The sequence below is a fragment of the Pristiophorus japonicus genome, chromosome 14 (assembly GCF_044704955.1).
Source record: "Pristiophorus japonicus isolate sPriJap1 chromosome 14, sPriJap1.hap1, whole genome shotgun sequence".
NCBI lineage: Eukaryota > Metazoa > Chordata > Chondrichthyes > Pristiophoridae > Pristiophorus > Pristiophorus japonicus.
This window is the reverse complement of record NC_091990.1, coordinates 186,497,615-186,511,535: the sequence shown is the minus strand read 5'-3', so window position 1 is coordinate 186,511,535 and position 13,921 is coordinate 186,497,615. Positions and strand designations below refer to the sequence as shown.

Genomic DNA, 13,921 nt, shown 5'->3' with positions numbered 1-13,921 from the left:
GTGTGCAAATTGGCTGCCGCGTTTCTTGCATTTGTTTCTTGCATTAAAATAATGACTAAGCTTATAAAAGTACTTCATTGACTGTAAAGCACTTTGGGACGCCTAGTGGTTGTGAAGGGTGCTATATAAATACAAGTCTTTGTTTTCTTTTAAGTTTATCTTGGAACTTGAAGAGAGGTTGTAATTTTGGAACATTTCAAGTAATGTGTCAATCCGCAGGAAATTATAGAGTTTGTTGTATTATTAATCCTTCGATGGATGATACTCTTCCCCCCTCCCCCCCCAAAAAAAATAAATATCCTGGCCGTGTCCTTCACAGCTATCTGCTACCTCCGAAAAAAATAATCTCTCGAGAAACAAACCCATCTGTAGAAAATGATACGTTGCAGATAATGAATTTCCAATCACAAAAAACAGAACAAATATTTGTTCAATAAACTTCTGTTTACACTAGGGAGCCAGTATAAAAACAAAAATTGTGCATTTTTTGTTGCATCTTCTACATCAGACTTTAAAAGCCGATTCTGTTCTTGAGTGCTTTAATTGCTGTTTACTGAGCCGCAACTGATTTGCCTATTACCGATCGAGTACGTCATTCACATTTCAACCAGTCCCATTAGCTGACATGACGCTTACAGGGCGATTTTACTGAGATCTTGAATATGCAGTGACAGAATTAGCTTTACAGGGAAGCTTAACAACTCGTACACTTCGCGTTTCTCACGGGTTGGCTGTTTTTTTCTTTTCTCGCGGGGAATGATGTCATTTAAAAGAGCAACACTTCACATCACTGCCACCCAGGGATCCTCCAACTGAAATCAGCACTGGGCGTAGGGGGTGGTGAATAAGGTCAAACGTTTGCTTTGAAAGGAGAAATATGGACCAAAGTGCGACCGACAGCGTCATCGGTAATGAAGCAGCGAATGAATGGAAGAGTAACTCGACTGAAGATGACTGCAATTTGCTCAGGAGCTGCATGGTTTGCAAAAGGGAGCTTACAAACCGCGAGCCCAGATTGCTGCCTTGTCTCCATACGTTCTGTAGAGATTGTGTGCCGGCTCGAATCCGCAGCCTCAACCTCAGCCCCAGAACCGCAGCCTGTCAGGAGGAGAGTAGTGAAGAAGGTAATGGGTTAAAGACGATCGCGATTAACTCTAGCAAATCCTACGAGACATACACACACCTGCCCGCTCAGGCCCGGAGACGTGTATGTAAATAACCATTAGTTTTCCTTGACCGTCTTTGTTTTCATTTTTCACGCAACTGAGTACGTTTATACTGCAACACACCTGCACTTAAGAGACGGGTTTGACTTTGCCCAGAAGCCTATAATTTGAATGGAAATAAATAGCATTGGTGTTGTGTTAAGTGACGATTGGCGTTATTTATAAGCGAAATGCAGTGAACCTTATTGCAACAATAGTTTGTTATTTCTTATTTATAGAGCTAACTTTTTTTGGTCTTCAACGAAACGGTATTGTCGTCACCAGGAGTTCAAACCTGCTGCAGGGATCTCTTGGTCAAAGAATACATACTCGAGTTTCGTTTGTGTCTTATCATGTGGTATAAGTGTTTCAAATCACTTCTGCACAAATTACTTTTTTGAGTGAAGTGACTTATGTACCCAAAGAGAAACTAGAATAACTTGGGTAGAATCACATCATTACAAACGTTTCTAGGTCAACCTTCACACATGAAATAATGGCCCGGATTTTGCGGTGGGTATGGCAGCGAACTCTGAGTACGTTGCCACACCTCACCTGAAGTCCACCGCATGCGCTCATGCTAAGTCTTGAACTTGCAGTCTGTCAACGTACGCGTTGACAGGCCATCCGCACGGTCCACGAAAAAGGAACTGCTGGCGTAGTGTTGGGCTATTTGCCCACCGACTGCCCAGCAATTGCATACGGAAATGATACAATTGATGCAAACAGGCGCAGGGCCTGTTTGCATCAACGTAAGGGAATACCTCTTGGCACGTTTAAAATATTTTCATCTCAGATATAATATAATTTAACTATCAAATGAGTTTTTCTTGTTTCTCCAAATAGTAAGAGTTTTAATGATGCAGATAAAATTATCAGCGGAATTAAATTTTTAGTGAAGTTGGTGGAATGAAACTAATTAGGAATTAAATAATAATTTTGTAAATTGTAATAAAATCTGATTGTGGGATTCCATTAAAACTGATTACGGGATTCCCTTCTGAAATGATGTAAAATCTAATTCTGTTTTCTGACTGGAGGACCAGGCCCATGTGATCCCAGGTATGCTTCTGCACAGGCCGTCCGTGAGTCATTACGCTGCCCTCCAGTATGCAGCGTTGGACTGCAAGTTTTCACAGGAGGGCCACCTTTAGATAGTTGCATGTTTTTTTTTACAGCTCGGCGGCGTACTCCAGAGGTACGCCACCGACTGCAATTTTAGTCCCATTACACTGACATTTCTGTCACCGCTCTAAATAGGTGTGATCTTTTATTTTAATGCTTGACCTCTAAGAAATCCTACACTGACCTTATAACTCTTTTAGAGTTTATCTGTAAAACATAAAACATTAAACCGTGCCACCCGCCCTGGATGACACAGCAGACATTTATAAGGCCCCTTTTTTTCTTTTTTTTTGGTTTTTTTTTGGGGCGCTAAAATCAAATTTTTTCCGGTGCCCCCTATAAAAGGGAAGGGGACACTAAAAGCACCGGCAATTAAAACAAATTAAACTTTAAAACGTAAAATCAAATTAAAATTTGGTTCACTGACCTTATAAACCTGGACACAAGCTTGTTGTCTGTAACCAATTTTGTTGGAGCCTCCAATCTATTTTATATTGGAGCTCATGTCTATCAAGATGAGTCTATGTATTTTGGTCAGTGTGAGTTTGTAATAAAACAGTTTTGACTGTGCATAATCTATCCAAGTTTATGCTTGTTATTCCAATGCAAAATGTTTCTACTTAGAATCAAATATGTGTGGCAGGAAACAGTATGGTTATTGTGAACATGTCATCCAGTAAATGACTCATGTGACTTACTCTGTTCATAAGCAGAGAATTGTGCTATGATGTGATTGGTAGCATGAATGTTTAAATATTTTATATAATGAAAGCCGGGGGAGGGGGTGGTAATAAGTTTCTACTGTTGTCTGAACTTTCCCAGTGACCAACATGGCAGATGTTGAACGGAATTTTCCAAGTAGGTTGTTTCAGGAACTGAGCCCACTCGAACTCCCAAGTGACAAGATAACGCCTCCTTCAAGGTTCCTAGCACCAGTTGTAAAAATAGATGTAATTTATTTATAAGAATAGATACTTGATCATTTATTCGTGTGTCTAGAAATTGGTCAATAGAAACTTAACCTGTCAGTTATTTCCTAAAAGCAAACCACACACTATAACAACTTTGCAAAAATCAGCATGAAATGTTTTATATTTCTATTTGGTGGTATTTCAAATTTCTAGTCACAAGAAATTGCACATATATAGTTCTGAGCTGAGGCTCAGCATTTTATTTATACAGGAATTTTTAACCTGTTAACCTTGAACTAAGGAATGGTGTGACGAAAAGCAACCATTAAATGATAGATTTTTGAAGCTAGTATAATTTCAAGAGACTGAAATATTCCATGTAGTAGTATCATCATAAGTGGTCCCTTGAACGAGGATGACTTGCTTCCACTTCAAAAGGGAATAGTTTGCAGCTATTTCAATGAAGGACCCGATACTCCAGACCTGAACTCTCTGGGTGGAAGATGCCTGTGTGTGGATTTTTTTAATGTGTGATGACCGTTGCACATCAGCCACATCATACTGGAGACCTGCTCTGCTGCACAGACCTAGTGCGCGCACACATCACAGTGAGGGCTGGCCCGTGCTGCCCCTGGGCCCTCGGCTCTTCTGGGCCCCGTATCCTCATTTGCCGCACCTCCGCCATGATCTCTCGCCGCTCCTCCGCCACAAACATTCGCTGCACCGCCAAAATCTCTCACCACTCCTCCACCATGATCTCTCGCTGCTCCTCCGCCACAAAACATTTGCCGCACCTCTGCCACAATCTCTCACTGCACCGCCGCACCAAATATTTGCCGCATCTCCGCCACGATCACGCATCGAATCTCAGCCGTAATCCCTCACCACTCCTCCGCCTCGATTACTTGTCGCATTTCTGCATCGATGTCTCACTGCTTCTCCACCTCAATCATTCGACGCACCTCCGCCACGATCTCTTGCCTCTCATCCACCCCGACCTTCCTGCTCCTCTGCTGTACCTGGGCCCCGCCGATGTTCCTGCCCACGCTCCAAACCGCGACCTGGGTTTTGATGACGTCGCCCATCTCGAAGTCGTCGCACACTTGTAGCGGCTCGCGCTGGAAGTTGTAGTGCCATGCTCCAGCTCTTTTATCCTCCCGACCTGCGGTGGTGTCCTCTCGCAGATAGGGGTGGCACACAATAATGTAGTATAATATGAGTGTGATGGCAACGGTACAGATCTGCTCACCAAACACTAAGAGAACAACACATTTTTGAATGCCGTGAAGTTGCTGTATTTGTGTGGTAGATAGGAACTAAATGCGCTACAGGCAGTTAAGTCTTGTCCATTTAAGTCTAAGTACCCATTTAACGACGTGATAACTGCTACTTACTGCTAAACAACCTCTCTGGCACTGAAAATTAACTATTACAAGTGTGGCGTCTCATCCATTCAGGTTTTAATTGTTGTTGGGAGATACTAAAGTTGGAACATTTTAAATTAAACATTTTATTTTTTACTTTTCCCTTGTCTCATTTTTCTCTTTCTTAATCCCATCTTTCTTTTCCTATTTCTCTTTTTGTACGTGCTTTTGGCATCAAATTCACACTAATTTACAGTTCCTTCTCAATCCTCGCGCTGTTAATTTCACAATCCTTCAATCTGATTGGTTAAGGAGGTACGCAGTTGCTTGCTCTATTCACTCGGGTCCCAGATGCCCTGTTTCTCTCACTGCACCGTTATCAGCTTGCACTTTCAGCAACTTGCGGCACAAAATATCATTGTGATGCAAGGGCAAGTCGAAGTGACAATGGTTGCCATTTGTTGTTCTGCTGCAGCAAATTATGGGCCATTGTTGGCACCCCAAATTTATCCCCCCTCCTTTTTTCCGACCAATTTTTGTTTTCTTTCTTTTCATTGGAACATAAGAACAAGAGAACATAACATAAGAACATAAGAATTAGAAACAGGAGTAGGCCACCTAGCCCCTCGAGCCTGCTCCGCCATTCAACAAGATCATGGCTGATCTGGCCGTGGACTCAGCTCCACTTACCCGCCCGCTCCCCGTAACCTTTAATTCCCTTATTGGTTAAAAATCTATCTATCTGTGACTTGAATACATTCAATGAGCTAGCCTCAACTGCTTCCTTGGGCAGAGAATTCCACAGATTGACAACCCTCTGGGAGAAGAAATTCCTTCTCAACTCGGTTTTAAATTGGCTCCCCTGTATTTTGAGGCTATGCCCCCTAATTCTAGTCTCCCCGACCAGTGGAAACAACCTCTCTGCCTCTATCTTGTCTATCCCTTTCATTATTTTAAATGTTTCTATAAGATCACCCCTCATCCTTCTGAACTCCAATGAGTAAAGACCCAGTCTACTCAATCTATCATCATAAGGTAACCCCCTTATCTCCGGAATCAGCCTCGTGAATCGTCTCTGTACCCCCTCCAAAGCTAGTATATCCTTCCTTAAGTAAGGTGATCAAAACTGCACGCAGTACTCCAGGTGCGGCCTCACCAATACCCTATACAGTTGCAGAAGGACCTCCCTGCTTTTGTACCCCATCCCTCTCGCAATGAAGGCCAACATTCCATTCGCCTTCCTGATTACCTGCTGCACCTGCAAACTAACTTTTTGGGATTCATGCACAAGGACCCCCAGGTCTCTCTGCACCGCAACATGTTGTAATTTCTCCCCATTCAAATAATATTCCTTTTTACTGTTTTTTTTCCCCAAGATGGATGACCTCACACTTTCCGACATTGTATTCCATCTGCCAAACCTTAGCCCATTCGCTTAACCTATCTAAATCTCTCTGCAGCCTCTCTACACAACCCGCTTTCCCACTAATCTTTGTGTCATCTGCAAATTTTGTTACACTACACTCTGTCCCCTCTTCCAGGTCATCTATGTATATTGTAAACAGTTGTGGTCCCAGCACCGATCCCTGTGGCACACCACTAACCACCGATTTCCAACCCGAAAAGGACCCATTTATCCCGACTCTCTGCTTTCTGTTAGCCAGCCAATTCTCTATCCATGCTAATACATTTCCACTGACTCCGCGTATCTTTATCTTCTGCAGTAACCTTTTGTGTGGCACCTTATCGAATGCCTTTTGAAAATCTAAATACAGCACATCCATCGGTACACCTCTATCCACCATGCTCGTTATATCCTCAAAGAATTCCAGTAAATTAGTTAAACATGATGTCCCCTTCATGAATCCATGCTGTGTCTGCTTGATTGCACTATTCCTATCTAGATGTCCCGCTATTTCTTCCTTAATGACAGTTTCAAGCATTTTCCCCACTACAGATGTTAAACTAACCGGCCTATAGTTTAGTTACCTACCTTTTGTCTGCCCCCTTTTTTAAACAGAGGCGTTACATTAGCTGCTTTCCAATCCGCTGGTACCTCCCCAGAGTCCAGAGAATTTTGGTAGATTATAACGAATGCATCTGCTATAACTTCCGCCATCTCTTTTAATACCCTGGGATGCATTTCATCAGGACCAGGGGACTTGTCTACCTTGAGTCCCATTAGCCTGTCCAGCACTACCCCCCTAGTGATAGTGATTGTCTCAAGGTCCTCCCTTCCCACATTCCTGTGACCAGCAATTTTTGGCATGGTTTTTGTGTCTTCCACTGTGAAGACCGAAGCAAAATAATTGTTTAAGGTCTCAGCCATTTCCACATTTCCCATTATTAAATCCCCCTTCTCATCTTCTAAGGGACCAACATTTACTTTAATCACTCTTTTTTCCGTTTTATATATCTGTAAAAGCTTTTACTATCCGTTTTTATGTTTTGCGCAAGTTTACCTTCGTAATCTATCTTTCCTTTCTTTATTGCTGTCTTAGTCATTCTTTGCGGTCGTTTAAAATTTTCCCAATCTTCTATTTTCCCACTAACCTTGGCCACCTGATACGCATTGGTTTTTAATTTGATTCTCTCCTTTATTTCCTTGGTTATCCACGGCTGGTTATCCCTTCTCTTACCGCCCTTCTTTTTCACTGGAATATATTTTTGTTGCGCACTATGAAAGAGCTCCTTAAAAGTCCTCCACTGTTCCTCAATTGTGCCACCGTTTAGTCTGTGTTTCCAGTCTACTTTAGCCAACTCTGCCCTCATCCCACTGTAGTCCCCTTTGTTTAAGCATAATACGCTCGTTTGAGACACTACTTCCTCACCCTCAATCTGTATTACAAATTCAACCATACTGTGATCACTCATTCCGAGAGGATCTTTTACTGGGAGATCGTTTATTATTCCTGTCTCATTACACAGGACCAGATCTAAGATAGCTTGCTCCCTTGTAGGTTCTGTAACATACTGTTCTAAGAAACAATCCCGTATGCATTCTATGAATTCTTCCTCAAGGCTACCCCGTGCGATTTGATTTGACCAATCGATATGTCGGTTAAAATCCCCCATGATTACTGCCGTTCCTTTTAAGCATGCCTCCATTATTCCCTTGATTATTGCCCGCCCCACCGTGAAGTTATTATTTGGGGGCCTATAAACTATGCCCACCAGTGACTTTTTCCCCTTACTATCTCTAATCTCCACCCACAATGATTCAACATTTTGTTCATTAGAGCCAATATCGTCTCTCACAACTGCCCTGATATCATCCTTTATTAACAGAGCTACCCCACCTCCTTTCCCTTCTTGTCTATCTTTCCGAATCGTCAGATACCTCTGTATGTTCAATTCCCAGTCTTGGTAACCCTGCAATCACGTTTCTGTAATGGCCACGAAATCATACCATTTGTAATGATTTGTGCCGTCAACTCATTTACTTTATTTTGAATGCTGCATGCGTTTAGGTAGAGTGTTTTAATACTAGTTTTTAAACCATGATTTTTAGTTTTGATCCCTCCTGCAGCCCCTTTTCATTCAGTGGCCCTTTTTGTTTTTTGCCTTGGGTTTCTCTGCCCTCCACTTTTACTGATCTCCTTTCTGTCGTTTGCTTTTGTCTCCTTTTTGTTTCTCCCTGCATTGGTTCCCATCCCCCTGCCTGCCATGTTAGTTTAACTCCTCCCCAACAGCACTAGCAAACACTCCCCCTAGAACATTGGTTCCAGTCCTGCCTAGGTGCAGACCGTCCGGTTTGTATTGGTCCCACCTCCCCCAGAACCGGTTCCAATGCCCCAGGAATTTGAATCCCTCCCTGCTGCACCACTGCTCAAGCCACGTATTCATCTGAGCTATCCTGCAATTCTTACTCTGACTAGCATGTGGTCATTCAGTCCCTTGAGACTGTTCCACCGTTCAGCTAGATCATGGCTGATATGTACCTGAACTCCATTTACCCGCCTTTGATCCATATCCATTGATATAGTTATCTATTACAAATCTATGAGTTTCAGTTTTGAAAATATCAATTGACCCAGCTTCCACAGCCTTTTGGGGAAGAGAGTTCCATATTTCCACTACCCTTTGTGTGAAAAAGTGCTTCCTGATTTTACATTTAAATGGCCTAGTTTAATTTTATTATGTCCTATTTTTCTGGATTCTGTCTTTAGAGGAAATAGTTTCTCTGTATCTACTCTATAAAATCCCTTTATCATGTTAAGCAGCTCAATTAGATCACCCCTCAAACATCTAAACTCAAGGGAATGCAAACCAAATTGATGCAACCTGTCCTTATACTTTAACTCTTTCAGCCCGAGAATCATTCTGTTAAATCTGCGTTGTACTCCCTCCAAGGCCAAGATATGTAAATGTTTTCAGATTCGGTGCCCAATCTGAATGCAGTACCCCAGATGGAGTTTGACTGAGGCTCTACAGAACTGAAGCATCACTTTCACACTTTTGTATTCCAACCCCTTTGAGATAAAGGCCAACATTTCACTAGTCATTTTGATAACCTTTTGTACATTCAGGAACGGAGGGGAGGAAAACATTGGAGAAATTGAAGTTGCAGTCTCAATATCGCTTTAGTATCAGACCAGGAGGTGTTCTTACCCACTGGACATTGGAGGAAACCTAGAAAATAAGCTTAAAAGAAAGCTGAAGTCTCCTGAAGGTTCCATGCTGGAAAATGGTTCTATGTGATCTGTTGACCTTGAATACCTTCCCCTAATTGGGCATTCTGCACATACGAATGTCAACAAACTATTTGACTCCAGGGGTTTCACAGCCACACCAAATCTTGTTCTTGCCCAGAGATCATACCACTTGCATTTCCAGCAAAGATCTGAAGTAGGAACCCTAGCTGAACATCTGTGCCATGGGCCCAAGCTAATATTTGCTAATTTAGTGTGGAATCTTGGACTTTCCTAGTCCATATGTACCAACTATGTACTAACCTAAGTAGCTGTGTCACTGGTGAGTCTTTAGTTTATTTAACTATAAATGAAGGTCAATTCCATTTGGTGTGTAGTTTGCTTAAACTGAAGATTTGTGCCGGATTGTGAAAGGATTATTCAAATAAGTTCTGGGATCCTGAAGTACAGTGTGCGTTTGTATCTTCCTTCTTCCCTTCCCTGCTCCCCTCCGCCGCCCCCCCCCCCCCACCCACAATGGTCTCCTTGGACTGTGCAACCAAAATGGCAGTGGCTTACCTGTTTACAAATCTTGAGCAGCGACTGTGTTTAGCTGGTTGTCAGGAGTGCAATATTGGCCAGTTATGAAACTTTTCTCCTAATATTCTCTCCTTCCTTGTGGCGAGGTGACTGGCCTCCACTTGACATCGCTGCACAGTAGTTAATCTATGGAGTAGAAAATTAACCTCTACTGTACCAATTTGTAGTTCTATTGGGGGGGGGGGTGGGGGTGGAGTACACAGGAGAAATACTTACAAAAAAACATATTCAATTCTAAAATAGTTCATTTTCTTTCCTTTTACTTTTCTGTGCAACACAAGATAATGTGATGACAGCTGTGATAACACTTGTGCAGTAACCTACCTCAAAATTAATGTTATTTGGAACAATAAATTAATCTTTAGAAAATGTTACACTCCAGCCTTCCAAAACTGTGTTTTTGAAGTAATTTTACATTCCTAGATAAAATTGGAAAGAGTGCAGTGACATTTTGCTGAAAAGACTTGACCTGAAATGAATTGTCCTGCATGAAAATCTTCCAAGACAGATAGTGACACCTGTCAATGTGGTGACTATGCAGTACGGGTGGAAGAGAGAGAGCAGCCCAGAGGCAACACATTTTAAAAAAAAAAAATGCTAAATTTGGAAGCTTTTTAGATTGCTTCTTTAAAACTATTCAAAGTGTTTTTTTGGTAATATTGCTCAGGAGACTCTTCATAATATTGAACACCTTTCGAGCTGCAGTGGAAGTTCCCTGATAGTTTCAGTACATTAATTGCTTTCATGTAAATGCATCCAAGTACTTATTTCTTTGCAGCCATTTGTAACTTTTTGTTTGTTGAAATAATCCCACTTAATCACATTAAGTTGAGTACAATTTGCTTTTATTCAAATGTTTTGAAACCTTACACTCATACAGAAAGTGTGAAAAGGATATGAGCTGATTGGTGACAGATGAACAGATTAACAGAAAATTGCATCGGTATAAGATTTGGTTCAATAAATCTGGTGAATATGATTGTATCTTCATAAGCACATTCAGTGGTTACAGAATGATTCACAGGTTTGTCATTGGTTCCCAAAATTGGGGAAGACACTTGGGGCTCAAGTTTCGGCTCGAGTTGTTCCTATTTTTTTTGGAGCAACTCGTTTAGAATGGAGCATCTTAAAAATTGCAATTCTCGGCATTTAGTTTGCTCCAATTCTAGTGAGTTAGAACAGTTTCATTTTAAAACAGTTTTTTTTTCAAAAGGGGGCATGTCCAGCCACTTATGCCTGTTTTGCACGTTTAGGCAGCGAAAACTTACTCCAAACTAACTTAAAATGGAGTAAGTGTAGATTTTTGTACGCTCAGAAAAACCTTGGCTACACTTTATCAATTAGGCACAGGGAACGAGAGATATGGGGGGGTGGGAAGGGAAGTTAGAGTGAAGTTAAGGAATTTTACAAGCATTTAACACTTCACTTCTACAAATAAAGAATCATGATAAATAAATAAAATAAAAAATAAATTAAATTTTCCTACCTGTCTGAAGCAGCTGCAGCAGGCATCGAGCTGTTTACGAGTTCGGCCGTTCGGCCAGGGAATAGGGGCGGTGTGAGGCGAGAGCGAGAGCAGTACAGCCCGGCAGCAGCAGCCTCAGAGCTGCGGAGATGAGTTTGGCCGTTCGGCAAGGGGATAGGGGCGGCATACAAAGCACCGGGAGGGAGAGCCAGCCAGCCAGCAAGTTTAAAAGTTTAATTTGTACTTCAAGTATGGGTGCTGCATTATCAACACCACGGATTATGCAATGGTTCTCCATCAATTCACTGCATAGGAGAGAATTGATTAGAGCTCTCCGCACCAGGAACGTCATAGCCATTAGGCTGATGGGCAGGAGGCCTTACCCATGTCGGCAAAATTGAGTCAGGCGTTCATACCTGGACATGAGTGAGGCTGATTGTGTCAAAAGGCTGCGTTTCCGCAGATAAGTTGTAGTTGCGATCTGTGATATGCTGAGATCAGATCTACAGCCGAGAAGCAGAACGTCAACTGCCTTGTCCGTTGAAATGAAGGTTACAGCTGCACTTTCTTTCTATGCCTCGGGATCGTTTCAAGCTACAACTGGAGATGTGTGCGCCATCTCTCAACGTGCAATACATGCCCGCGTTTACCAGGTCACGGCTGCACTGTATACGTGGAGGAATGACTTCATCAAGTTCCCAATGACCGCATAAGTGATCCATGAGAGGGCTGTGGGCTTCTGCAGGATTGCCGGCTTCCCAAAGGTACAGGGCTGCATTGATTGTACCCACATTGCCTTGCGAGCACCTGTGGAGGATTCTGAGCAGTACCGAAATAGGAAAGGTTTCCACTCCATTAATGTGCAGCTCGTGTGTGACGACAAGCAGCGCATCATGTCAGTCGATGCGAGATACCCTGGCAGCACCCACGATGCGTTCATCCTGCGCGACAGCGTTCTATCTGACATGTTTCAGCAACAGCCAGAAGGGCAGAGCTGGCTACTGGGAGACAAAGGGTATGGCCTGACCACCTGGCTCATGACGCCCCTACGCGTGACACGGACAGAAGCTGACCATCAGTACAACATGGCGCACATTGCGACGCACAGCATCATTGAGAGGACCATTGGCATATTGAAGCAGCGATTCCGATGTCTGGACCATTCCGGAGGCTACTTGCTGTACTCCCCTGAAACTGTCGGTCAGTTCACTGTTGTGTGCTGCATGCTGCATAACTTAGCCATCATGAGGCAGCAGGAGCTGATAGTGGAACCAAAAAAACCACATGTAGGGAGAGTGCCTGAAAATAGTAATTTGGAAGAGCAGGATGTGGATGATGACGATGATCAGGAAAGCATGCAAGTGCCTGATGCCGGAGCACGAGGTCGGAGGAGGGCCGTCCATCGTGCTCCTTTAACGATTGCTCGAGCCCTGCGCCAGCAGCTCATCCGTGAACACTTCAATTACTGATGCCCGAGGGCTCTGCGACCACTGTTGTGCATGGACATGTTTATTTTTTGGAGTTGTTTCTATGTTATGTTGTGTTAATGGAACATGATTCGTTTTAATGAAAAAATATTTTATTGAAAAGTTCACATTGTAATAAAATATTTGTTGTATCAAACTTTACTTTTTAATATGACTCTTTAAGATCACAAGTTGTAAAGTTACAAAACTTACAAAACAACTTCAATTTGAAAAAAGTTACTACAGTTATATCAAGAACAAAAGCAGCAAAGAAAGGCTGCAACCATCTCTCATCTACATCTCAGTGAACGTTCACTTCTTCATGGGGGTGCCATTTGATTGGTTGGGCTGTGTGCCCTTACTGCAGCAGCTACCTCCGTGAGGGCTCCCACTGGAGTGGTGCCGGATGCAATACCCAGGGCCCCACCATCCCAGCCCACAGCTCCCACTGCATGCCCGCTCTGACAGTCTGTGCCGTCACTTGCACTCCCTTGGACATTCTCTCCCTCATTTCCCGTGTCATTACTGCTATTTCTCCCATCAGTACCGTTACCTCTTCACCCACTGTACTGACTCTGCCCACGAGTGATCGGGTAAGGTCATTGCTCTCCACACCCAATGCCACAATCTGAGCCACATCTGTTGCACGCTGCATCTCAGGAGAGCGTGTCTCCAATCTCCTTCTCCTCTGGCTGGGTCTGCCTCGCGGCACCATTCCAGCGGGAGGCACAGGCTGGGACAATGGGACCCTGGGTGTTCCAAACGGCACCACTCCAGCGGGAGGCACAGGCTGGGATGGTGGGGCAGTGGGTGTAAACTGCTGCATTACACTAGCAGCACCACCGGGACTTGCAACGTCGGAATCTGTGAAACCATAGAAGCTGGAACCAGAACCTATGCAAGAGTTTGAAACACTGATGTTCATTGATGTGGGCTCATAAATATTAAATTCTAAGGTCCCACCTGAAGACATTTCAGTCAACCCCTGCAGCCACCCTTGGTCTGAATCGTCCGCATCTGGTTCTTCTTCTGGATCTTCAGGATTGCCATCAAATTCTGCAAAATATATCAGAACAGTCAAATGTTTAGCAGCACAGGAGGGGGCAGGATGGGTGGCATGAATACTCTCACACATAGCAGGCCAGGCAGCAGGT

General features: G+C 43.2%; 1 protein-coding gene across 1 annotated transcript in view; it reads left to right on the top strand.

Annotated features, from left to right (window-relative positions):
- Window positions 1–877: 877 nt before the first annotated feature.
- The window catches only part of trim66 (tripartite motif containing 66), a 338,218-nt gene continuing 325,174 nt past the window's right edge, over window positions 878–13,921 (top strand). The window contains exon 1 of the mRNA XM_070898689.1: window positions 878–1,124. Within this exon, the coding sequence (XP_070754790.1) occupies window positions 878–1,124 (247 nt within the window). The remainder of the gene's footprint in view (window positions 1,125–13,921) is intronic.